The 25,644-nt window shown below is 37.5% G+C and overlaps 4 protein-coding genes across 4 annotated transcripts; 3 read left to right on the top strand and 1 right to left on the bottom strand.

Annotated features, from left to right (window-relative positions):
* Positions 1 to 826: 826 nt before the first annotated feature.
* Positions 827 to 6,563, top strand: LOC112510312 (probable arabinosyltransferase ARAD1). Its single transcript, XM_025115680.1, has 9 exons — positions 827 to 1,387; positions 1,489 to 1,662; positions 3,839 to 3,996; positions 4,080 to 4,227; positions 5,022 to 5,137; positions 5,220 to 5,358; positions 5,675 to 5,785; positions 5,950 to 6,018; positions 6,282 to 6,563. The coding sequence occupies exons 1-9, from the start codon at positions 863 to 865 to the stop codon at positions 6,411 to 6,413; spliced, it is 1,572 nt and encodes a 523-aa protein (XP_024971448.1). The 5' UTR covers positions 827 to 862; the 3' UTR covers positions 6,414 to 6,563.
* Positions 6,564 to 7,460: 897 nt separating this feature from the next.
* On the top strand, positions 7,461 to 12,690 carry LOC112510311 (cellulose synthase-like protein D3). The gene is made up of 3 exons (XM_025115679.1): positions 7,461 to 8,537; positions 9,321 to 10,128; positions 10,824 to 12,690. Exons 1-3 carry the CDS (start codon positions 7,666 to 7,668, stop codon positions 12,570 to 12,572), a joined length of 3,429 nt encoding a protein of 1,142 aa, XP_024971447.1. The 5' UTR covers positions 7,461 to 7,665; the 3' UTR covers positions 12,573 to 12,690.
* A 749-nt stretch (positions 12,691 to 13,439) lies between these two features.
* Positions 13,440 to 20,354, top strand: LOC112509904 (ATPase family AAA domain-containing protein 3-like). The gene is made up of 8 exons (XM_025115111.1): positions 13,440 to 13,825; positions 14,013 to 14,108; positions 15,716 to 15,826; positions 15,918 to 16,227; positions 16,801 to 16,891; positions 17,891 to 18,224; positions 18,624 to 18,772; positions 19,568 to 20,354. Exons 1-8 carry the CDS (start codon positions 13,559 to 13,561, stop codon positions 20,079 to 20,081), a joined length of 1,872 nt encoding a protein of 623 aa, XP_024970879.1. The 5' UTR covers positions 13,440 to 13,558; the 3' UTR covers positions 20,082 to 20,354.
* Positions 20,355 to 21,423: 1,069 nt separating this feature from the next.
* Positions 21,424 to 25,381, bottom strand: LOC112510528 (NADH dehydrogenase [ubiquinone] iron-sulfur protein 6, mitochondrial). The gene is made up of 3 exons (XM_025115978.1): positions 25,099 to 25,381; positions 21,878 to 21,962; positions 21,424 to 21,751 (listed from the first exon to the last, which is right to left on the bottom strand). The coding sequence occupies exons 1-3, from the start codon at positions 25,246 to 25,248 to the stop codon at positions 21,642 to 21,644; spliced, it is 345 nt and encodes a 114-aa protein (XP_024971746.1). The 5' UTR covers positions 25,249 to 25,381; the 3' UTR covers positions 21,424 to 21,641.
* Positions 25,382 to 25,644: the final 263 nt, after the last annotated feature.

Below are 25,644 nucleotides of genomic sequence, written 5' to 3'. Positions count from 1 at the left end.
TCTTGGTGTCCCGATCTGTTGCTTCTAAAGATTGTCCTCTTTTGACTCGATGTTGGTGCAGCCTGTTACGAGGATCTTGTATCCAGCAACCCAACTGATATAAACGGCTTCCATCAAAGCCCCTTTACCGGATTGGAGCTATGAAGCTTACCTTCTTTTTATTAAAAAGGGAAAGCGTTTTTTCTGCTGGTGTACATATGTTACCAAGAAATACCGGGCAAATAAGTCCGTCTTTCGCTTGATTTCATAAAATGGTTGTTATTTCCAACTAGCATAGAAGTATCTAGCATGGTGAAGGAGATGCATTTATGTCACTGATGGTATTGAACAAGAAAAAAGGGGATGGTTTCTTTCTTCTTTCTCCCCTTCTTTCCTATGAAGAAAAGGAACAGAAACTTTATCACAAATAAAAATAGAAGATGTTGAATGGTTTTGTATAAAATGTTTTTTTTTCTTAATAATAAAAATACCAACTTGAAAACAAATAGAAGATGTTGCTTGACAATTGTTGAATGGTTTTGTATAAAATGATCAAGTTATCAGAATGATCAAAAGACTTTAAAATGAAATATAATTGTTTGATAATTATTTACAACGAAATTAAAACACCGAATGATTAATAAAGATATATAATACAAAATCATTCAAATGATCTTAAAATCTCTTTTCTGAACAAACGTATATTTTCCTTAGGTTTCGATTCATTTCTTTCAAAAACCCAACTTTGTCTATGTAAAAAGAAGTTAAAGATTTGTTATCAATCTCAGCTGCTACCATTTCATAACTCCAAGATTCAAGATTTACGATTTCATAGCTCTCAAGATTTGAACATCTTTATGTGTTTTCTTCTTTGGTGGGCAAGATGGCTGGTGGTAGGCAATACTCTTCTTCTTCCTCCATGAACCCCATTACCAAAATCACCAGATCTCCATTCCTTCTAGCCCTACTTTCCTTCCTCTGCTTCGTTCTCCTCTTTTGCATCTTCTCTTCTTCTTCCCCTGCTAAACCCATCTCCATACACACTTCCAATACAAACCAACCCCATCTTAATCCTAATGTTGAGTATTCTTTTGTCGCTTCACTTGAATCATTCTTGAGTAAGAGGAGCATTCATGGATCTCGCCATCTTCCTGATGATACAGTCGGTGATTCAGCGGCTGAAGAGGATCAGCAAGTGAGGAGATTAGATGATCTCATCTGGAGAACAGAGACTGCTAGGGTTTATAATGATGAAAAGGGTTCATTCTTTTCTCCGCCTCTTAGGGTTTACGTTTACGAGATGCCAGCCAAATTTACTTACGATATGCTTTCGTTATTCCAGAATACTTACAAAGAAACCTTTAATCTTACCTCTAATGGCAGTCCTGTTCATCGGCTTATCGAACAGGTGGGTTCTTTCTTTACCCAAAAACGCATCTTTATTATCCATTGGTGATCTTTTGAGGTTGGCAGTATGTTATCTTACGAACTCATTTTCTCTTCGTGCAGCATTCCATTGATTACTGGCTGTGGGCGGACTTAATTGCTCCAGAATCAGAAAGGCTTTTGAAAAGTGTTGTAAGAGTTCATAGGAAGGAGGATGCTGACCTTTTTTATGTTCCATTTTTCACAACCATTAGCTACTTCTTGTTGGAGAAACAGCAATGCAAGATGCTTTACAGGGTGTGAGTGTGTATCCATGGCTTATGCTAATTATTTCTCTTATATGTTCTTTTTTATACCATATAATGTTGCATCATGCATTTGGTGTTGCTTGTAAAGCATTCTTTGCCCTTTCAAGTTTATCATGAATTCTGTTGCTTGTGGGTTATAAGCTGCTGCAAATTTGAATATCTTGACTGTCTTGTGTGTTAAAAAATTTCTTGACGAGCTTGCACCACATATAGTTGGAATTTTAGAAAATGTTAGAAATCATGACCTTTTATATGTCCCTTTGATTGCGAGAACTAATATACTGCGATTATTAGTTTGCAAGAAGATTTGCTTTCTATGTTTTGATCTGTAACTGTTTTATGCTTGGATGTGAGATGAGTGGAGACCGAGTGTGGTGGTGGAGTGATCCAATATGTGGTTCCGCACGTTCCATCGAAATACGCTACTCCATGGGCCCCGTAAGGGAAGGAGTACATGGTCATTCCTCGATTCAATAAAGACCTCTTTCTTTCTCCCCTCTATAAGACCAAAGGCGATGCTTAGAGTTGCGAGGTAGTTATCGTGGCAAAAAACTTCTTAGCCACACAGTGAAATTGTGGGGATGGGTAGTTGAGGCAAGGGTGCATCACGATACGGTGGTGTTGGAGAAGCAGTTCGGCTTCATGGCAAGGAGGTCAACGACCGAGGCAATCATCTAGACGGATGCGATATGTAAAAATGCAGAGATCTTAAGAAAGACCATGGTGTTAATATACCTGTAGAAGCTTATCTTCCCAATGGAGGTAGGCCTACACCAAAGATCAACGCTAAGCCCATTCCTCTTTGTTGTAATTTTGGAATCCGGAGAAGTGTACCTTGGTGTATGCTATTTGCTGATGACATTGCTCTAATGATGGAGACGAGGTGAATGTTAGGTTAGAGCAATAAAGATAAGGCCTTGGAAGTTGGAAGCAAGAGGGTTACGCACAAGCCGTTCAAAAATGGAGTATCTTTGGTGCAATGCAATCTTAATGGAGCGAGCAACAAAAGGGGATCAAGGTAAACATTGGGGAGCAAATGATACCTTAAAAGGCAGCTTCAAGTATTTGGATCTATGATTTAGAATTGAGGAGGACATTGAATAAGAACAAGTTGACTGAAGTGGAGGGAGGCCATGGGATTTTTGTGTGACCAGAAGATCCTTTTAAAACTAAAGGGAAAATTCTACAGGTGGCCATCAAACCAACTATGTTGTATCTAAGGTCGGAATGCTGGGCAATGAAGAAAGCGCATGAGAGAAAGATGGAAGTCGCATAAATCTTATGATAGGAATAGGGGCTTCGTTGGTGTGTAGGTGCTTTCTAGCTAAGTAGGCTCTTTGTTTTCCTTTATAATGTCCAAAAAACTAATCTTTTTTTGGCAAATCTTTGCGGACTTTTTTTATTTATGAAATTTACTTAGGGGCCGTTTACCAAACACTTACCCGGGTAAACGCTTACGAAGTCACATTATATGGCAAGGACCAATAAGCGCTTACCGGGTAAATTGTTGCATACGATGCTGTTTTGGTGGACTAAAATCTTACCCGGTAAGTAAGTGATAGTGTTGAATTTTACTGCTAAGCACTTATCGGGTAAGTGTTTGGTAAACGGCCCCTTAACCTTTTTTGCAAGCGGGAGGTCTTCTCAGAAAAAGTCTTTCTATCTCTTGAGATAGAGGTAAGGTCGGTGTACACCTTACTTCCTACCCTTCCTAGACTCTACCTCTGGTTGGATATACTGGGTATGTTCGGTTTGGGTTATATGCAGCTAAAAACTGTTGCTTCATGAGTTCTTTTGTGATCCAAAGATTTATTCATTCTCATTGAACTTGTTTGTTGTTTGGATTTCAAATCAGCGTGATTGCATACTTCCAGATTTCAAACAATTAAAAATTTTGAATGCACATATGAAGATGCAAGAAGTTGACTTTTTTCGCTGTGCCCATTAATTTATTGAATACACACATACATACATAATTGGAATGCAAAGTTTACATGTACTTAGGCTGGCAAATCATGAGTAGAATGCCCATGCTGAAATCCAATGAGTCCCTGTGACTAATTATAGGACAAGTTGTACTGAAACTTTGGCATTTTATCATAATATTTGGTAAATCTGGGATTGTCCTCTAATGGAGCTCCATTTTTTTTGTATCACTTGTTTAGGAAGCGTTGAAGTGGATTATGGATCAGCCTGCGTGGAAGCGGTCTGAAGGAAGAGATCACATATTTCCAATTCATCATCCATGGTCTTTCAAGTCTGTTCGCAAATACGTTAAGAATGCAATATGGCTGCTACCAGATATGGACTCCACAGGGAACTGGTATTTTTATTCTTTCCAAAATCATAACTTTATACATTCATCTAATGTTTGACTTACACTTTGTGATCCTTAAACAATTTCAGGTACAAGCCCGGCCAAGTTTCACTTGAAAAAGATTTGATACTTCCATATGTCCCGAATCTTGATCTATGTGATGCCAAATGCTTATCAGAAAGTGCATCAAAGAGAACTACACTGCTGTACTTTCGTGGGAGGCTTAAAAGAAACGCTGTATGAATCATACCCAAAATTTAAAAACTGATTTCGTTTAGTTTTGTTGAAAAGGGTTTTGCATATTCTTGCTGCTAGCTTGGCTCGATTTTCTTTGGCTTAGTTTGACTAGATCTAGTTTTTTAGGCTGCATTTGGTACATTGGACATGACAGAACATAATATAACAGAGATCATTGTTCCACGTTTGGCATGCCTTTTATGTGGAACAGATAGGAACAAAGTGGAACAAGCGTGTTCCACCCCATTCCATGGAACAAAGTGGAACAAACCTATATTTTAGCAATATACCTTCAAAATAAAACCTAATTCTCTTGTAAAACATCAAATATTCTTAACTTTTTATCAATTCTTTAAATTTTATTTACTGTATTTTATCATCTTTAAGCTTTCACTTTACTATTCACAAAGTATTATTTTTATACGTTTTCTATATTTTGGTTAATTTATGTAATTTATTAAATATTAATAATAAAAAACAAATGTAGAAAAGGTATAAAATAAAATTTGGAAATTACATAAACATCATATTTTGGTGTTATGGTAACCGTCTTGACGAAAGTTTCCAATGGTACATTTTGTTATATAAAATATATATTTTATTATAACTTAAAAAATTACATAAATTAATCAAAATATATAAACAACTCATTAGGGGCAAATTGATCATTTTACAAGTCTTGTTCAGTCCTCTCTTACCAAACGCTGAACAATTGTCCTGGCTTGTCCTGTCTGAGTACCAAACGCACTCTTAAAGTTGACATGTGATCTTCACCTATAATATCCTACTCTCAGGGAGGAAAAATCCGATCTAAACTTGGATCGGAACTTGGTAATGCTGATGATGTTATCATTGAAGAGGGCAGTGCCGGAGAGGCAGGGAAAATAGCCGCACAAAGTGGCATGCGCAAGTAAATTTCTGTTGCTGGATCATGTATCTTTATCCGGGATCTGTTATTATATCTTTCTTGAGTTGGTTTTTTTGGTAAGCAGGTCCGTGTTTTGCCTGAGTCCGGCTGGTGATACTCCTTCATCCGCTCGATTGTTTGATGCCATTGTCAGTGGATGCATACCGGTTATAGTTAGTGATGAACTGGAGCTTCCTTTTGAAGGAATTCTTGACTATCGTAGGGTAAGTATGTCATTTCCGCTTGATGCATCTCTCCTTAACTATAAAGACACATTTCAAAGTTAATATAAGTGAAGGGTAATAGTTTTTGTACATTATGCATTTGTTAAAGAGTCTTGCTTGAAGCTTTGTAAAAGGTCCAAGAAATGCTCATAAAATGTGTCAGAAGTTTTTTCTTTTTTTGGGAGTTTGCAGGGGAGGCTTATTCATCATCATTTTGATTTCATATGAAATTGTTATTGGTATACATGTCCCTGTTTCTTCATGCACATTGTCTGGGTATCAATCACTGATGATTCAGTTTAAACGCTTACTGCAGATATCTTTGTTTGTTTCTTCAAGTGATGCCGTGCAGCCAGGGTGGCTTTTGGCATACCTGCGAAGTATTAAACCTACTCAAATAAGAGAAATGCAAGATAATTTGGCCAAGGTTTGTGACTATGCAAGATAACTCGTACATCCTTGTATAGTTATGTAGTTATGCTAGTTACTGATGTTTTATAAATATAGATCAGGTTGTTTAAGAAATGATCTTTTAGCAATATTCCGTTGTTTCTGGATTCTCATGCTTCTATTTTTGTATATATGTAACAGTACACGAGGCATTTCTTATACTCCCATCCTGCTCAGCCGTTGGGGCCAGAAGACTTGGTTTGGCGAATGGTGCGCTATTCTTTATCTCAATGAAACTAGACCCGACCCTTTATTCATTCATTGCCTGCCAATTTTTTTCTTCTTTTGCACACTTGGCACATGTCTGGGGTCTTTTGTGGAAGCAGTCGCTCTACTCTTTGGGGTGGAGCTCAAGTTTGTGTTACATCTCACCTCTCCATATCCCACCTTCTCTTGGTTAATACTGGGCGTGTTTGGTTTGATTTAGTTCAGTGCGTGCGAATCTGATATGGTGTTTGTTGGTGTGTTAACAGATGGCTGGTAAAGTAGCAAACATTAAGCTTCATATACGGAGATCGCAGCGTGTTGTTAAAGAATCAAGAAGTATCTGTATGTGTGATTGCAAGCCACCAAACATTACTACTACGAGCCTTGTACCTCCCTGATGATGATGATGATGGGGTTGTTTCCAATTTGTTGTATGCCATTTCTAAACACCAGAAGAATCTGTTTTCAATGTTGATTTTTGATATAGGAATGTAAAAGATGGTTTGTTTCCATTATTTGTTATAGAAGAGGTTTGATTGAGGTATCAAGAATCATACAATGGTGGTGATGATGATGATGGGGAATTGGTGATGGTGATGATGATGAATGTGTGAGGATGAGAATCATAAATAATACAAGGGGGATGAAGAAGCATCATGGGGACGTGCAACCCACATTCGCGCCATATGCATTGCATGATTGGATCATCGCTTTCATAGTTTCATGCCATGTATTAATTAAATTATATCATTTATATTTTTATTTATAATTTATTAAAATCTATATAAATTATATATGTATTTGTATCAAAAAATATTATTAATATAAATATATTAAAACAATATATAATTATGTCTAAACTTTTTATTATACAACCAAATAAATACAAAAATCCATTCAAAAATTATTTATATTTAAGAAAATAAGATAATAGTCAAATTATGTGTAAAATAACATGTGATTTTACATTAACAGCAAAAAAGTGTGTAAGTAACCCTATCGTCTTGTGGCAGATCATATGATTATGTATGTAATGTTAGTGTAAAATCACATGTTCTCTTATTTTGTTAAATATGTATCATTCTGGTATGAGACTGACCTTCGTACATAAACTTAAGTTTGTTAAAAAAAAAAAGAACTTTGGGGAAAAAAAACCATAATGATTGTGTTTAAAGTATTCAAAAAGGGATCAAGAATTTCAAAGTAATTTTCTTGATGATTGATTATTTTTTTCTTTAAAGAAGAAAAAGAAACGATTTTTATGGTGATTGTAAAGGAAAAGACACATAATAAGCACATGAATCCAAATCACACAATTTTAAAAAAGGAAAAAATGGCGGTGATCGTGGGATGAACAGATTATGGTCTCCATTTTTCAAGGAAAAATGGTTTTTGCAATTACGCGTAAATACATGGCTTCACGTTCACATGTGATGTCGGAAGGGATGACAGCTTTCATTTCTTCACCTTATTAGCAGCTTCCCTTCTTCAGATTTAGATCCAACTCCATTTAAACCCTAATTTTTCATCACTGTTCTTCATCTCTGCATTTCCAACAAGTGGGTTTTCTTTCAAGAAATCTTTCTCAGTTTAGTCAATTCCGTGCTGACATTACTGTTAACTCTTCTTAGATCCAAGTTTTTTTCAAAAATGGCGTCGAAATCATTCAAGGGTTCTCGTTCTAATCTTTCTATAAGCTCCGATGCTACCGATTCACAGAATAACAAACCCCCTTTACCGCCGACGGTCACCTTCGCTCGCCGGACTTCGTCGGGGAGATATGTTAATTACTCAAGAGACGATCTTGATAGTGAGCTCGGAAGTCAAGATTTCTTGAATTACACTGTCCACCTGCCGCCGACGCCGGATAATCAGCCGATGGATGCGATTTCGCAGAAAGTTGAAGAACAGTATGTTTCAAGTTCACTTTTCACCGGTGGATTCAATGCTGTTACTCGAGCTCATCTGATGGATAAAGTGATCGATTCCGAGATCAGTCATCCGCAAATGGCGGGTGCTAAAGGATCTTCGTGTTCGGTTCCGGGTTGCGATGCGAATGTGATGAGCGATGAACGAGGATCCGATATCCTTCCGTGCGAATGCGATTTCAAGATTTGTAGGGATTGTTATCTGGATGCCATTAAGACAGGTGATGGGATCTGTCCAGGTTGTAAAGAGCTGTATAAGACGACTGATTTGGATGAATTGGTGGTGGAAAATGGTGTTAGGCCGCTGCCATTGCCGCCACTGGCAGGGATGTCGAAACCGGAGAGGAGGTTGTCGTTGATGAAGTCGACGAAATCGGTGTTGATGAGGAGTCAGACGGGGGATTTTGATCATAACAGATGGCTGTTTGAAACTAGTGGGACTTATGGGTATGGGAATGCAATATGGCCGAAGGAGGGTGTAATTGAGAACGGAAAAGATAACGATCACGTCGAGTCTTTAGAAATGATGAATAAGCCATGGAGACCGCTCACTCGGAAGTTAAGGATCCCGGCTGCAATTTTGAGCCCGTATCGGTATATCTCTTGTTTCCTTTATCATAGTCTGCTTGGTAAGTCCTTTATGGATAAAGATGTATGTGTGGATTAATTTGTGTGTATAGATTAAGAAGTGTTTTGTTTGAGAGAGTTATTGCATAGATGGAAAGAGTGTCTTTTTGAACCGGGAGTGATAGAGTTGAAAATCTTGGCTTTCTGCATAAAACGTTCCATAGAAACTTACTGAATAAGCCACTGTCTATATCATTAAGCCACTATCTGACAGTCATGTATAGTTGACCGAATAAGATGCGAGTCTCGTTAAGCTCATTAAACCGATAACAAACAGTGACCTCCATTGTTCAATATTCATATGCTTAACATAGAAGATTTTGATGTAATTTGAAGGAATCTCCAAGTCTTTTGAAATCCTAGGCATCCCATTATAAGTAATTATATGCCATTCAGACTGTTCATTCAGTCATTTTTCATCCTGCACTGGATCATATACCAAAACCAAATGAACACGTCATATCCCAGTTGCGAGAAGTTCCAATATCATATATGATTAAACACAGGTTGCTTTCACCAAGTCGGCTACGTCCTTCTTCGATGTGTTTGATTAAGCGTTCATATCACGTGTAATCATATATGATCTTGGAACTTCTCACCTTCTCGCAAATGAATCAACTTCATGCTTCACCCTCCCTCGGGACCGGTAATATGGAGCATCTTAATCATTCTGACCACTTAATCATTCAGCATCCTACAAACAACCCGCTAACTTTGGAATGGTTTTGATTCTTGGTATTTTACGTGCAGGCTTCTTATTCTTGTGCGAATGGTTGTTCTTGTGTTCTTCTTGGCATGGAGGATCAACCACCCAAACAACGAAGCAATCTGGCTATGGGGAATGTCGGTAGTTTGTGAACTATGGTTTGCCTTCTCTTGGGTTCTTGACCAAATGCCGAAGCTCAACCCTGTCAACCGAGCCACGGATCTTAATGTTTTGAAAGAAAAATTCGAATTACCAACCCTAAACAACCCTACCGGGAAGTCCGATCTTCCAGGCATCGATATCTTTGTGTCCACCGCAGATCCCGAGAAGGAACCGCCACTCGTTACTGCAAACACCATTTTATCGATTTTAGCCGCTGATTATCCGGTTGAGAAGCTGGCCTGCTATGTTTCCGATGATGGTGGTGCACTCTTGACCTTCGAAGCCATGGCGGAAGCTGCAAGCTTTGCTAACATGTGGGTCCCGTTTTGCCGGAAACATAATATCGAGCCTAGGAACCCAGAATCGTATTTCAATCTAAAGAGGGATCCTTATAAGAACAAGGTGAAATCGGATTTTGTCAAGGATCGTAGAAGGGTAAAACGAGAGTTTGATGAGTTTAAGGTTCGCATCAACGGTCTTCCGGACTCCATTCGTCGTCGGTCTGATGCGTATCATGCACGCGAGGAGATAAAGGCTATGAAACAACAGAGACAAAAGAGGGACGATGAACCTTTGGAGAGCGTCAAGGTTCAAAAAGCGACGTGGATGGCAGACGGAACTCATTGGCCCGGGACTTGGTTGACTACGGCACCGGAACACTCGAAAGGCGATCATTCGGGAATCATTCAGGTAAAATTTACAAACTTTAATCTATCTTGTTGATGATCTAGTTAAATCGAAGGAATTACGCTATTTGGCTAAATGGCTAATAAGCTGGTCATGTTTGGTAAAAACTAACAGATAAGCAATGTAAGATTACCAAAAAGGACATGTTGAAAGAAAAATATAAGGGGTATGATTGGAAAAAGTTAAAAAAGCCCTTGCAGCTTAATGAAATGCTTATTGAAGTAGTTTTTCAAAAAGTTAACTTATAAGCTTATGGCTAAAAGAAGAAAGTTTTTTTAATAAGCTCAAAAAATAAGCTAGTTTATGGTTATCAGTCATGGTCTTAGTTGGTGTTAATACCTTTTTTTTATCCATTTAGGATATGTTTGTTAACAGCTTGATGAGTTTAATAGGACTTGCATCCTATTCGGTCAGCTATACATAACTATTTGGCAATGGCTTGATGATATAGAAAATGGCTTATTCAGTAAGCTTCTAGAAGGAGCTTTATGCAAAAAGCCAAGTTTTTTTCGAACCTGCTCATCCCAAATTAAAAAAACATGCTCCTTCCATTTATGGAGAAAACCCTCCCAAACAAAAACTTTCGTGATCTATACAAACAGATTAATTCACACAGAAAGCAAGCTTTATCCATTGATTAACTTAATGAAAAACCAACTAAACATCCACTTGGTATTAAGATTTCTTGATTGGTACAGGTGATGTTAAAACCTCCAAGTGATGATCCATTACAAGGTACAGAAGATGATGCCGGGATGCTCGATTTCTCAGACGTCGACATCCGTCTTCCGATGCTCGTTTACGTATCTCGAGAAAAGCGTCCAGGATACGATCACAACAAGAAAGCGGGGGCCATGAACGCACTTGTCCGAGCCTCTGCAATCATGTCAAACGGTCCATTCATTCTGAATCTCGACTGTGATCATTACATCTATAACTCTCAGGCCATGAGAGAAGGGATGTGTTTCATGATGGATCGAGGTGGCGATCGGATTTGCTACGTCCAGTTCCCGCAAAGATTCGAGGGTATCGATCCGTCTGATCGTTACGCCAACCATAATACCGTTTTCTTTGACGGAAACATGCGAGCCCTTGACGGGCTCCAGGGTCCTGTCTATGTTGGAACCGGATGCTTATTTCGCAGAATTGCGCTCTACGGGTTCGATCCACCTCGAACCAAAGAGCACCACGCGAGTTTCTGTAGCTGCTGTACGGGTCGTAAAAAGGTCAAATTTAGCACGCCGGAAGAGAATCGAGCTCTAAGAATGGGTGATTCCGATGAAGAAGACATGAATCTTTCTCTTGCTCCTAGGAAATTCGGAAACTCGACTCTCTTAATTGATTCCATTCCCGTGGCAGAGTTCCAAGGCCGTCCCCTTGCAGACCATCCGGCTGTCAAGAACGGCCGCCCACCCGGAGCTCTAACCATCCCTCGGGAGCTTCTCGATGCATCCACCGTTGCTGAAGCCATAAGCGTGATCTCGTGCTGGTACGAGGATAAAACCGAATGGGGACAACGTGTCGGGTGGATCTACGGATCCGTAACCGAAGACGTCGTCACCGGCTATAGAATGCACAATCGCGGATGGAAATCGGTGTATTGCGTCACAAAGCGTGACGCTTTCCGTGGTACAGCCCCGATCAATTTAACCGATCGACTTCATCAAGTTCTCCGGTGGGCTACCGGTTCCGTCGAGATCTTCTTTTCACGTAACAACGCGCTTTTAGCAAGCTCAAGAATGAAGATTTTACAACGAATCGCGTATCTGAACGTCGGTATTTATCCGTTCACATCCATCTTCTTGATCGTCTACTGCTTTCTTCCGGCGCTTTCGCTCTTTTCCGGCCAGTTCATCGTGCAAACCCTGAACGTCACATTTCTCGTGTATTTACTGATCATAACTCTAACGATCGTCATGCTCGCTGTTCTTGAAGTGAAGTGGTCAGGAATTGAGCTAGAAGAGTGGTGGAGAAACGAACAGTTTTGGTTGATCGGAGGAACCAGTGCGCATTTAGCCGCTGTTCTTCAGGGTCTTCTGAAAGTGGTGGCCGGAATTGAGATCTCCTTCACGCTGACGTCAAAATCCGGCGGAGATGATGAAGATGACGAGTTTGCAGATCTTTACGTGGTGAAATGGACATCGTTGATGATTCCACCGATAACGATAATGATGGTGAACTTGATCGCGATAGCTGTAGGGTTTAGTCGGACGATTTACAGTACGATTCCGCAATGGAGTCGTCTGCTTGGTGGGGTGTTCTTCAGCTTTTGGGTGTTGGCTCATTTGTATCCATTTGCAAAAGGGTTGATGGGAAGAAGGGGAAGAACACCGACGATTGTGTTTGTGTGGTCGGGATTGATTGCGATCACGATATCGCTTTTGTGGGTGGCCATTAATCCTCCACAAGGCCAGAATCAGATCGGAGGATCGTTTCAGTTCCCGTAAAACGCCATTCATTTATATTATATATTCTTCATTGTCAAGATGGCAAACGCCATTGATTTATATTCTTGATGGCAAACGCCATTTTTTGTATCCAAATTTCTTCGTTTGTAGCTTTTTCAATCAGCCGCATTCTAATCTGTTTTTTGTTTTTTAAATTAACAACAAATATATATGAAAATATGTTGTTTGTTTATCTCTTGATAGTTTCAACAAAAAGAAAGTCTTTGAAGGTAAAAATAAAAAGAATCTGTCTTTTAATGGTTTTAAAACTCTGGAATGATTTTGTATTGTAAATCTTCCTTAACCATTTAACACACTAATTTCATTATAAACAATTATATTTCATTTTGTATTATATCATGAGAGTGTCTGTTTGTCTACCTCTTAATGGTTCCACTAAAGACAGTCTTTGAATCATTAAAAGATGAATCTTGTTTGACAAAAAATGTATGTCTTTTAATAATTCTAAAACTTTATAAATGGTTTTGTATCCTAGACCTTCTTTAATCATTTGGAACACTAATTTTATTGTAAACAATTATCGAATAATTATATTTCATTTTAAATTATATTATAAGAAACTCTTAATCATTATGATTATTTAACATCAAACCGTTCAACGATTGCTAAACAAACAGTGAGAAATGAAGTTGAAGTAGATCCCATTAAACATATAATTTGTATTCATAGACAAAATATTTAAATAAAATGAAAATTAGACATGTATTTTTTTATATAATTTATTTATTAAAACTTCTGAAATAGAACCGGATCCAACGGTGCACCTGACCCGGGTGTAATTCAAGGCCCAAAACCGCCGTCAAGAAACCCTACATAAACCCTGAACCCACCTTCTGCCTTGGGTTTTCTATTCTTCAAGAATCAAAAATGAAGCCTCCATCCACATTTCTTCTCCTTCAAGATTCAACCCAACAATAATAATAATCGAGGGTTTAAATCATTTCACGATTTTAGAAGATACAAAAATGGCAAAGACTTCTGGTTCAGGGATTTTTAACTTTCCTCCTTTCTCTTCTTCTCCGTCACCGGCACCGGCACCGTCACCTTCGCCGTCGCCGTCTGTTGGTGGGTCGGTTGATCCTCAATCGTCTTCACCGCCAAATGACGCACCCGCCACTCCGCGGGTTCGTAATGATAACCCGAGAACAACTTCTGCTGGATTTGATCCGGAGGCATTGGAAAGAGGTGCCAAGGCTCTTAAAGAAATTGCTGCCTCACCTCAAGCTAAAAAGGTTCGATTATTGGGTTAGTTTTTAGTTTCTTTATTGTTTTGTTCTGATTTATGAATGTTCTAATGAATTGGGCTTCCTACATAGTTATTTAAGTTTAAGTTTTATTCGTAATTATGAATATTGTTATGAATTGAGCTTCCTACTGTGTCTGTTTTGTTGTGATAGTTTGTGGTGGTTGTGTTTCTAGGCTTTTGAGTTGATGAAGAAGCAGGAAGAGACTAGGCAGACGGAATTAGCTTCGAAGATGGCTGAGTTTAAAGCAATGCAAGCTCAAGCGGAAACTGTAAGTCCGGCATTGTTTCTTCTTTCAAGATGATTTTATGATGTATTTTCATCAATGTGAATTAAAGCCTCTGATTCTGGACCATTTTTTGTAGTTCTTGTTTACTTGGATGCTAAATTATGGGTTTGGTTATGTCTTATTCTTGTTTTGACTGATTGTGATTTATTTGTAGTGTAGATGCCACTTAGATACACACATGGTCTTATATACACCACAATTGAAAAGGCTTCCACGATTCATGGTCGGAAATAGATGGTCGATTATGTGCACTTATTAATTATCATTAACTCAATAGCTTTTGTCCTTAAAAGAATTGAAGGAGCAATATCAAGAATTGTTTACGTCACGCTAATGTGAGACATTGATATGTGCTTGAGGATTCGAAGATGGTCAAACAAGCTCAATGCTCCAAATAAAAGAAGCTGGATCAAACTATGAACCTTCATTATTCAAAATGGTTATGATTATTTGGTGTGTTTTAATGGAACTATGGTTCAAGATGGTTGAGCACCCTCAAAAAATCTGATCCCTTTGCATAAATTAGCAATTTCGGTAATTGCCCTCATCATGTCATGAATGTAAATGTGTGACATCTATCCTTACATACGGTAGATACTTCCTAGGTTGTAAGTTGTGATGGAGTCACGGAAGCAAATATTTGTTTTTTTCCTTTTAGGCAGTACATATCAGATTTCTAACTTTGTCTCACAAGCACCTTAATTAGGCCTAAGATAGTGACCAATAGGTTTGCTGCTTGTTTGATGATTTTTGTCTTCTGTTTCTTTATTTCTTGATTTATGGAAACAATGAAATACATTTTGATAAGATTTTAGGTCATTTACAAACTCGATATGGAAATAAGTTCAGTGATTGGCAGAGAGATTTAATCATGTGATCTATCACTCTACCTCCCTTTGTTTATAAGTCGAGGTTAATCATTTTTATCTTTTTATCTTTCTCTTTATTTACTAATGCACATGCCTTATGTCCAAGCCCTTTCACTTTCTGCGTTTTCAAACTTGTTTTTCTTGAACTTCTAGGAGGATATTGAACTTCTAGGAGGATCATTATTGAACCTCCATGGATGCTGTAGAATATATTTTGTAATTGTTGGTGCTTAATTTGGCTGAGTTTGCTGTATTTTCTTCATATATATGCTTCTTCTGGGTATAGCTTTATCCATTTCTTCAAGCGAGTCATATATCCTCAATTGAGATAATTCTAGACAATGGGTATGCAATTACTGCACAGACCGAATTTGGTCATATTAAGTGTTTAATCTTTGTTTAGAGCTGTATATAGAATGTGCATCTGTGTCCATGTAATCCCTTTGTATTTCTTAGGGGTTGTTTGGTTGGTTTTCCATTAAGTCCTGTATGGATAAAGCTGTCTGTGTGGATTAATTTGTCCGTATAGATTGAAAAAAAAAATTGTTTGGGAAAGTTTTTCCATCGATAGAATTTAATTGGGAGGGGTAGGTTTGGAAAATCTTGGCTTTCTCCATAAAGCTCCCCCTAGAAGCCTACTGAATAAGCCGCTACTTTCTATATCATAAAGCCACTACCAAACAGTCATGTATAGCTGACCGAATAAGCTGTGAATCCCAGGAAAGGCAACGAGTAATATATGATGAACAGAAAAAGCTGGCTCAGCAACAAGCACAAATAAAATCACAGATGGCTCGTTATGAGGATGAACTGGCAAGAAAGAGAATGCAGGCATGTTCCCTTTTCTTTTTCTTTTTAGTTTTATGGTTTGGTTGGTGCAGTTATTTTTATCAGCATGAGATGAACTTCGAATATTTTGCAGGCAGAAAATGAACATCACAGGGCAAGAAATCAAGAACTTGTAAAAATGCAAGAAGAATCATCTATAAGGCAAGAACAAGCGAGGCGAGCAACAGAAGAGCAAATCCAAGCACAACGTAGACAAACAGAAAGGGAGAAAGCTGAGATAGAGAGAGAAACAATCAGGGTGAGGGCTATGGCTGAAGCAGAAGCACGAGCCCATGAAGCCAAATTGGCGGAAGATGTGAATAAGCGGATGCTGGTAGAACGTGCAAATGCAGAGAGAGAGAAATGGGTTTCTGCAATTAACACTACTTTTGAACACATTGGAGGTTGGTTATTTGCTTAGAAAACTTGCCTACATGTAGTGAAACCATTATTTCATATGCTTTCTTTAAAGGGTCGAATTCGTCCAAGTGCACACACCATGTTTAATGCTAGTCTCAAACCCGTAAGCACTGGTTTAGGAAACTCAGTTAGGGTTTGTTTGCTAACAGCTTAATGAGCTTAACGGGACTCACAGCTTATTTGGTCAGCTATACATACTGTTTGGTAGTGGCTTAATGATATAGAAAGTGGCTTATCAGTAAGCTTCTATGAGAAAGCTTTATGCAGAAAGCCAAGTTTTTTTCGAACTTGTCCCTTTCAATTAAAAAACACACTCATTTCATCTATGAAAAACTCTCCTAACAAAAACATTTCTAATCTATACAACATATGAATCCATATAGACAGCTTTATCCATACAGGATTTGATGGAAAACCAAGCAAAGAGTCCCTTAGTTAGGTCAGTTGGGCCAAAGGCCTCAAATTAGTTATAACGTTATGTTTATCTTGATAGCTAGAATATTTCCCACTATCTATGCTTCTTGATTAACGAAGCAAGTGAATAACCTGTTTTCCAGGGGGATTGCGTGCAATATTAACTGATCAAAATAAGTTGGTCGTGGCTGTTGGGGGTGTCACGGCTCTTGCTGCAGGGATCTACACAACAAGGTATAACAGTTAACTCTGGTATATTGAGTGTCTTAATGCTCCCTTAACCTTTTTTTGAGTTTTTGGTACAATTTATCCCTTCATTGCTAATCTACTTTAGTAGTTGTCCTAAATGAACTCCTGGTCTAGGCTTATACTAAACTTATTTCGGTAGAAACATTTCTATGGGGTATTGGTGGCCTGTTATTGTGGAGCATTTAATATTCTACAAGCAGTTTTGTGCTTTATGTTGCTGTGAGATGGATAACCGGAAAGAATTATTCAGATGGCCCTGCAGATGCTCACGCGACTGGCTTAATAGCAAAAGACAGTATGCTGAAATGCTAGATATGTTTGATGATCTTTTTTCTTGGAAACCGATTCTCTCTGTTGGACAATCAGATACTATTGTACCTATCGGAATTTTGAAGGATGCCGGTAGTTTGCAGAAATTGGTGATGCAAATTGGTTTTAGATATCTAAATGCACTGAATGTTATCCAGTTATTAAGATCTACTTTGTACCATTCGGTTCCTTTTACTTTAAGATGTGACATCTTGATGTAGTGACATCTTAATGAGACTCGCAGCTTATTCGGTCAGCTATACATGACTGTTTGGTAGAAAGTGGCTTAATCAGTAAGCTTATAGGGGGAGCTTTATGCAGAAAGCCAAGTTTTTTTCAACCTGTTCATCCCAATTAAAAAATATGCTCATTCCAATTTCCACCTGTGAAAAAACCCTCTCAAACAAAAACCTTTCCAATCTATACAGACAAATTAATTCATACAGAGCTTTATCCATACAGGACTTATTGGAAAACCAACCAAACAGCATCTTAGTTAGTTACTTTTGGTACAATAACAAGCCTTCTATTCCAAACTGTTTTAGGGTACGATAAAAATGAACACCATTATAGATTCAGAAGGTGGTTACTCAACTTTTTCAGTTTTAATTAAAGATAAAGAAAAACAATTGTTGTTCCATTTCTCCTTGACATAGCTTATGTCGTATAATGCAGAGAAGGTGCTAGGGTGGTCTGGAGCTACGTGGACAGAATTTTGGGACAACCATCGCTGATCAGGGAATCCTCTAGAGGAAAATATCCTTGGTCGGGCTTTTTTTCTCGTGGATTAAGCACTTTATCACGTGGTGGTCAGAAGGGTTCAGCCTCTCAAAATGGTAATGCATTTGGGGAAGTCATCCTCAATCCATCTTTGCAAAAGAGAATTCAGCAGTTGGCTGGTGCAACTGCCAATACCAAATCTCATCAGGCACCATTCCGGAATATGCTCTTCTATGGCCCTCCAGGAACAGGGAAGACAATGGCAGCCAGAGAGTTGGCACGAAAATCTGTATGTGGCCTTTTCTATTGCCATTGTTATTCTATATAAATACAGGTAGTTAGGTATATGCATTCATGTTTCGGCTTATCTTTGCTGGTTCTTTACTTCTTAGGGTCTGTTTGTTAGCAGCTTAATGAGCTTAATGGGACTCGCAGCTTATTTATACATGACTGTTTGGTAGTGGCTTAATGATATAGATAGTGGCTTATTGGGTGAGCTTTATGAAGAAAGCCAAGTTCTTTTTCCAAACTTGCCTCCGAATTAAAAAACACGCTCTTTCCATGTATGAAAAAACCCTTTCAAACACAAACCCTCCCAATCTATACAGAAAAATAATCCACATAGACTGCTTTATCTATACTGAACTTGATGCAAAACTAACCAAACTTACTATCTTTTATATTTCAGGGACTTGATTATGCATTGATGACTGGTGGAGATGTTGCGCCCCTCGGTTCCCAGGCTGTTACAAAGATACATCAGCTGTTTGATTGGGCCAAGAAATCCAATAGGGGTTTGTTGCTTTTTATTGATGAAGCAGATGCATTTTTATGCGAGTAAGTAACGATTCTATTTCTTTAGGTTGTGTTTGGTACACTAGACAGGACAGGACAAAATAGGGATCACTGGTTCACGTTTGGCAGGACTTTTATGTGGAATAGACAGGTGCAGAGTGGAACAGGCATGTCCCACCCCACCCCACCCCACCCCACCCTACGGAACAAGGTGGAACAGCCATATATTTTTACCAATATATACTCAAAATAAAACCTAATTCTCTTCTAAAACATCAAATACGTCTCTCTGTCTTTAAATTCTATTTATTTATTTTATGTTCTTTGAGCTTTCACTTAACTGTCCTTGCTCTTTAAACTTCCACTTTATTGTTCTTGTTTTTTAAACTTTCAATCCTTAAAAAAAATTATTTTTGTACAGTTTTTATATTTTGATTAATTTATGTAATTTATTAGATATTAATATAGAAAAGGTATAAAAGGAAAAATGGAAACTACATGAACTTTTTATTTTGCTGTCTTTTTAATTGTCTTGACGACAACTTTCTAATGATATATTTTCTTATAAAAATATTTGTTTTATTATAATTTCATAAATTACATAAATTAATCAATATATATTATATATATATATATATATATATATAATGCAGTAGGGGTAAATTGGGTTTATCTGTTTTGTCCTGTCCGGTTCTGTGCTACCAAATGCTGAACAGCTGTCCTATCTTGTCCAGTCTGGACACCAAAAGCACCCTTAGCTCCATATGAAGATGTCTCTCACCAACATTTTGGTTGCATTTGCCAAAGATCTTTAATACGCATCCTTCTAAATTCCAGGCGGAACAAAACTTACATGAGTGAAGCTCAGAGAAGCGCCCTTAACGCCCTCCTTTTTCGCACTGGTGATCAATCAAAGGACATAGTCTTGGCTCTTGCAACAAACCGTCCTGGTGATCTTGATTCAGCCGTGTCGGACCGTATTGATGAAGTTCTTGAATTCCCTTTACCCGGAGAAGAAGAAAGATTCAAGCTTTTGAAACTATATCTAGACAAGTACATTGCTAAAGCCGGTGCCAGAAAACCAGGGTTTTTTTCAAGATTTTTCCAGAAACAACAGCAGCAGATAGAAATCAAGGGCTTAAATGACGATATAATTAGGGAAGCAGCTGCAAAAACAGATGGGTTTTCAGGAAGAGAGGTTGCGAAACTGATGGCTAGTGTTCAAGCCGCTGTTTACGGGAGTGAAAATTGCGTTCTTGATCCCATTCTGTTTCGTGAAGTGGTCGATTACAAAGTTGCAGAACATCAACAGAGAAGAAAGCTAGCGGCTACAGATGGTGGTGGTAAGTAGTTAGTTATTTCTTGTTGTTTGGGTGGCATTTTGGGGCAAGCAGGTGAGTTATCTGTTTGTGTGTCATTTGGTGGTCGACCCATTCGTTCGATTTGGGGATGAAGCGTTATTCATGCATATTCATTCCTGTTAAGATTTCTTGGTACATCTGATAAAAGGGTTTTTCCTTGATATACAAACAAGAAGTATTATTAACTGGCTACTGATGTCTGTATTAGCTTTAAGAATTGATTTTGTGTTGAAGAAAATGAGTATGCAGGCAAGAGCTTCATATTCTCCATTGTATATGTGGGGTTTGCAGGTGGCTGAATGTTTTGTCTGTAGGCAGGCAGAAAAGGGAATTTCCTTGCAATAAAATGAGAAGTTCGTCTTTCTTGATTCTCTTTTTTTTATCTGGTCTTTTAGGGCATTGTTTCATGATATTTGAAGTAAAATACCTTGAGATCTTTAATTTGTTTGCTTGTTATGGGCTGTTCACTTTTTTTTTCATCAAGTATGAATTCTGCCTAGGGTAAGTTTGAGGGTGGCAAAATGAGAGAGTTGGATTATATTGGGACATTTGTTCACTTTCTGATATTAATTTGTTTGAGGTAGCTTAATGAGACAAGTGAAGGGTCATGGCTTATGCCATATATGCCATTTTGGCTTAATTTGTTAAGCTGTTAAGAAACACTCATGTATGGCTAAGGGGCTGTTGGTTGGTTTTTGTTAAGTCCGTTATGCATTAAGTTATCTGTGTGGATTAATCTGTTTTTATAGATTGGGAAGATTTTTGATTGAGAGAGTTTTATAGATGGAATGAACATGTTATTTAACTGGAATGGGCGGTTTTAGGAAGAAAAAAAATTGGCTTTTTGCATCAAGGTCACCCCTAAAAGTTTACTAAATAAGCAACTTTCTATATTATTGAGCCATTACCAAACAGTTGTGTTGTTTAACAAACAAGCCCAAAATGAATGTATCGTCCAGATCATTAAGTTTATTAAGTTGTAATTAAACAACTCCTTATGGACCTTTACAACGCTTATCTGGTAAACGCTTATTGGCATGAGACGTCACCCTCACCTTATCGTGTAACATTCTCGGCCATTGGAATGGATGGTTGGTCCACGTCTGAAACCCGGTAAGCGCTTACCGGATAAGAGTCTTTTCCCTCACTTGTCTGGTAAGACTCTTGATCGTTGTTATGCCTCTTACCAAGTAAGATTCTCGGTCCTTTCCATGTGTTTTGTAAATTGCCTCTTAGTGTAACAATTGGTCGCTTGGCGTTGCCAAAAGAAGGCCGAGACTACGAGCTAAGCTAAAACACTTTCTGCTAAATTTAAACCACCTGCTCGTTTGAGACACCAGAAACAGGGTCATTTCGATATCAAATTATACACTTGTTGGAAATCGAATAGGGTAGTCGGATCAGTATCCTTATTTGCAGACATTATCAAGGTTTAGGTAGAGTACATCATCATCTTTGCTAAAATAGAAAAAAGGAACATGAAAGCCTGAATTTGGAAAATAGTAAGCTGGAAACATGCTGCATCAACACATTGATGTTTCGAGCTGAATCTAGTGATGGTGATCTTGAACATAGCGTAAACCACAGTACTTGCAAACGGCTGGCTCACTCAGATCAAGGCATATGAATTCTATTGGATGTCCAAGTGCAGGATTGGTGTCTGCAAACATCAAAAACAACAAATTAAGCAAACATATTATGGTAAACCCGATGCTTTTGAGTAATTAGACTTGATTACAGAGTAAAGATTCTTGATGCTACATAAGAACGGGAAAAAAAAAGGAACCTCCTTCACAAGCTACGATCCTGCCCTCAACTTTGATTGGGGGGACTTCATTGATCAGCTCCATTGGAGATTTCTTGCTTGTGTCCTGCCAATCATATGGAGCAAACAGTGAGGATTATCCCCGTTTGGTTGGCTTTTCATCAAGTCCTGTATGGATAAAGTTGTCCATGTGGATTAACTTGTTTGTATAAATTGGGAAGGTTTTTGTTTGGAAGGAGTATTTCATAAATGAAAGAAGCGTGTTTTTTAACTGGAAGGGGCAGGTTTGGGAACTTTTTGGCTTTCTGCATAAAGATCCCCCTAGAAGCTTACTGAATAAGCCACTTTCTATGTCATTAAGTCACCACCAAACAGTCATTTATAGCTGAATGAATAAGCTGTGAGTCCCATTAAGCTGCTAATAATATTAAATCTAATATTATTAGCCAACCACTGGACATCAGAGAAAAGCGATCCAACAACTTCTATGCATACCCACCAGAAAGAGGTTTATATACAATTCTAGAGGAAGTTTCTAAATCTGAGTGTTCATAAATCATACTTCTTCTGGTCTATATCTTAACTTCCTTGAGTACAACCATATTGTTTTATGTTGAACTGGATTTTATGGTAAAACTGTTAAATCACATAAATCTCTAGTTGAATGCTTTATGACAGATACACTTTGATTAACATGTTGGTGTGAAAATTCCTAAGTGAGGTTATCAGGATCTGGAAAGACTGCAATTAAGAACAATCTATAATACACACACAAACTATTTAAGTCTGAATTGAGAATATAATGTCAGAATGGCAATCAACATGCAGAATTCTTCAAAGTAAACTTTTTTTCAAAAGGTGGACAACAATACAGTTACTAGTTGTGTACCCGCGGAATGCGGCGGGTGCAATGAATTTTAACGATTTTGAAGTTTCACTGGTTTTATAAGATAAGATTTAACGATGATATAGGTTGCACTTGGTCTTTACATATTAATACAATTTGAATAAATAAGAGTTATGGTTCCAATTACATATTATCGATGAAAAAAATTGTATGGCAATTTAAAATCCAATATATTTAAAATCCAACATATTTAAACGATTCCACAAATGTGTTCGATTTACACCAAAAGCAAAGAACCAAGAAACTTGAGTTTTAAGATAAACACTCAAAACCAATAAAGAAAACTACAAATTTGACAGATCATAAGCTATGAAAAGACCAAAAAAGATGGGTTTTAGGATGAAATTCAACTGCTTACCCTCTTTCTTGTCCAGAAACTCAGATTAAGGTTCAATTAATACATGTATGTATGTATATATATATATATATATATATATATATTTCAAAAAAAACCCAAAAACATATTAATTCAGAACATATTATACAGTGCAATTTGGACAGCCTAACCCCAAAATATATAGTATATATATAAATAAATAACTATAAAAATATAAATCGTAAATATTAAAAATATTTTTTCACAGTATATATAATATATAATAATATAATTAAGTCAAAAACTATTCAATATTGGTCTCATTTCGAAGGCATTAACGAGACGATTATAATTGTGTAACTTGTTAAAATAAAAATATATTTTTTAATTGATATACGATTATGTATGTTAATTTGATAAAGGTTTACAACAAAGCATTTAAAAGTAAAGGACGTAAAGTAAATTAATTAACTAATTATATGGGTATAAAGTGTAAATTTAAAATTATAATTTTAAAAAAATGGTTGTGAGAGGGTGAGTGTATGTGAGGGGGTAAGTGTATGTCAGAAGATGAGGGGATGAAAAAGTGAAAGAGTAGTATAAAGGGTATCTTGGTCATTTAGTATTTCAAGACTTTAAGACTTTTGTTAAATTTGCTTAATAAGATAGTATAGATAAGGGTGTCTTTCTTTGTGCTTTGTATTGTATGCATAAGCACGTATAACCCATTTATGTGATCTACATCAACCATGAATCAGTGAAAACTCATATGAATATGAGTCAAATGACAACTAAATAAGGTAGAACCACCTCCTCCAACCACTTATGTGGACTGTCTGCAGAACACTTTTTCTTTCCTCCAAACAAAAATGAATCCTAGAAAAGTATAAATGATTCAAGAAGAAAGGACACAAGGCTCGTATATCTTTAACCATTAAATATTAATACAAATGTCAAATAACAATAGGGGCTGTTTGGTTGATTTCCCGTTAAGTCCTGTATGGATAAAGTTGACTGTGTGCATTAATCATTTTGCATAGATTGTGAAGATTTTTGTTTTTGAGGATTTTTCATAGATGGAATAAGCGCATTTTTTAATTAGGAGGGTCATTTGTTAATTAGGAGGGGTAGGTTTTGAAAAAAACTTAGCCTTCTGCATAAAGTTCCCCCTAGAAACTCATCGAATAAGCCACTTTCTATATCATTAAGCCACTACCTCACGATCCTATATAGCTGGCTGAATAAGCTATAAGTCCCATTAAGCTGCCAACAAACAAGCCCTAAGAAATCAAAACAAATGACTGAATGAGCCAAGTGTATCACACTCAGAAGTAGGATCCGAGAGCGGGGTGTTCCCAATCCTGTCCTCCACTCCAAAGGGTACAGTGGTTGTTTATAGTAGGTATTGCTACTCACAGCAGCTCCAACATACATAGACCCACACACATATACACACAAAATATGTATGTGTATGGTAAATCTGCATCCAATTTCAAGAAAGTTGTGGTTCATGGAAACTACAACCAACGAATTTTATAAATCATTCGTCAAATGGACAAGTTTCAATGGAAAACTGATTGAATCATCGAGCGTACTGCAAAGCCTAAATGAACTTAAAACAAAAGATGTAAAACCAGTCTCCTACGCTCTAGCTACTAAAGCATAAAACTTAAAACATAACCAAACAACTACATCAAAAGGGGACATGAAACTTGCTCATTTCTCCTATCTAAAAAGTAGCTCCGCCCCCTTAGTTTAACTGGTTTCATCTTGTTTAAGATCCTACATTAGAAGATTTAACAATGCGTGATGACTTATTTACCAATTACATGATCAGTAAAGAAAGAAACAATCTAAGTTCTTAGAATTTTTAACGTTCGGTAACAATTTCGCATTCATGCCCTAATCCTAAACTTCATTGGGAAAGCACTGAACAACTAGAACTTATGTCGATGAACACCCATGACCCATTATTGACAAATCAAAAAGGAACATATTTTTTGCTAAGGGGTTACAAACCTGCATCCATTTGGCAGTGTGGGTGGTGGTGATTTCACTGTTTACGACGCCGCTGAAGCGTCTGACCGACGTTGAAGAAGAAGAGGTTTTTAGGGCTTTCAGAAAATTGGAAGCCATGGCATACCCTCGTTTAGCTCCGATCGTCGCCATTGAAATCAATTGAGATGAAGAATGGTTGAAATAGGGAAATGAAGATCGTGGGTATTTTAGGGTTGAAGATCGCCTGCACTTCCTCTTCGTGTTTTTTGTAGCATCCGATCGGATTGAAAGAGAAAATACAACACATTTTGTGACTTGTACTTTTTACCCCCTTAAGTTTATAATTATTTCACTTAAGTACCTTCTACTTTTAAATATTTTACATAAAGAATAGGCTATTAACTTTTTATCTACTTTTGAATTTTGATACAATTTGTTTATTTTTAACCTAAAATATTAAAATATCCTCTCACCTCCGACCTCATAGTCATTGTCAGCTGCAACTGCAACCATCGCTCCAATCTTGAAAATCACATATACCCATCTTGAAACCTACAACCCCTTTTT

This window comes from Cynara cardunculus (assembly GCF_001531365.2).
Source record: "Cynara cardunculus var. scolymus isolate 2C chromosome LG 3, CcrdV1, whole genome shotgun sequence".
Taxonomy (NCBI): domain Eukaryota; kingdom Viridiplantae; phylum Streptophyta; class Magnoliopsida; order Asterales; family Asteraceae; genus Cynara; species Cynara cardunculus.
The sequence above is the reverse complement of the archived record's forward strand: the minus strand, read 5'-3'. Positions and strand labels throughout refer to the sequence as shown.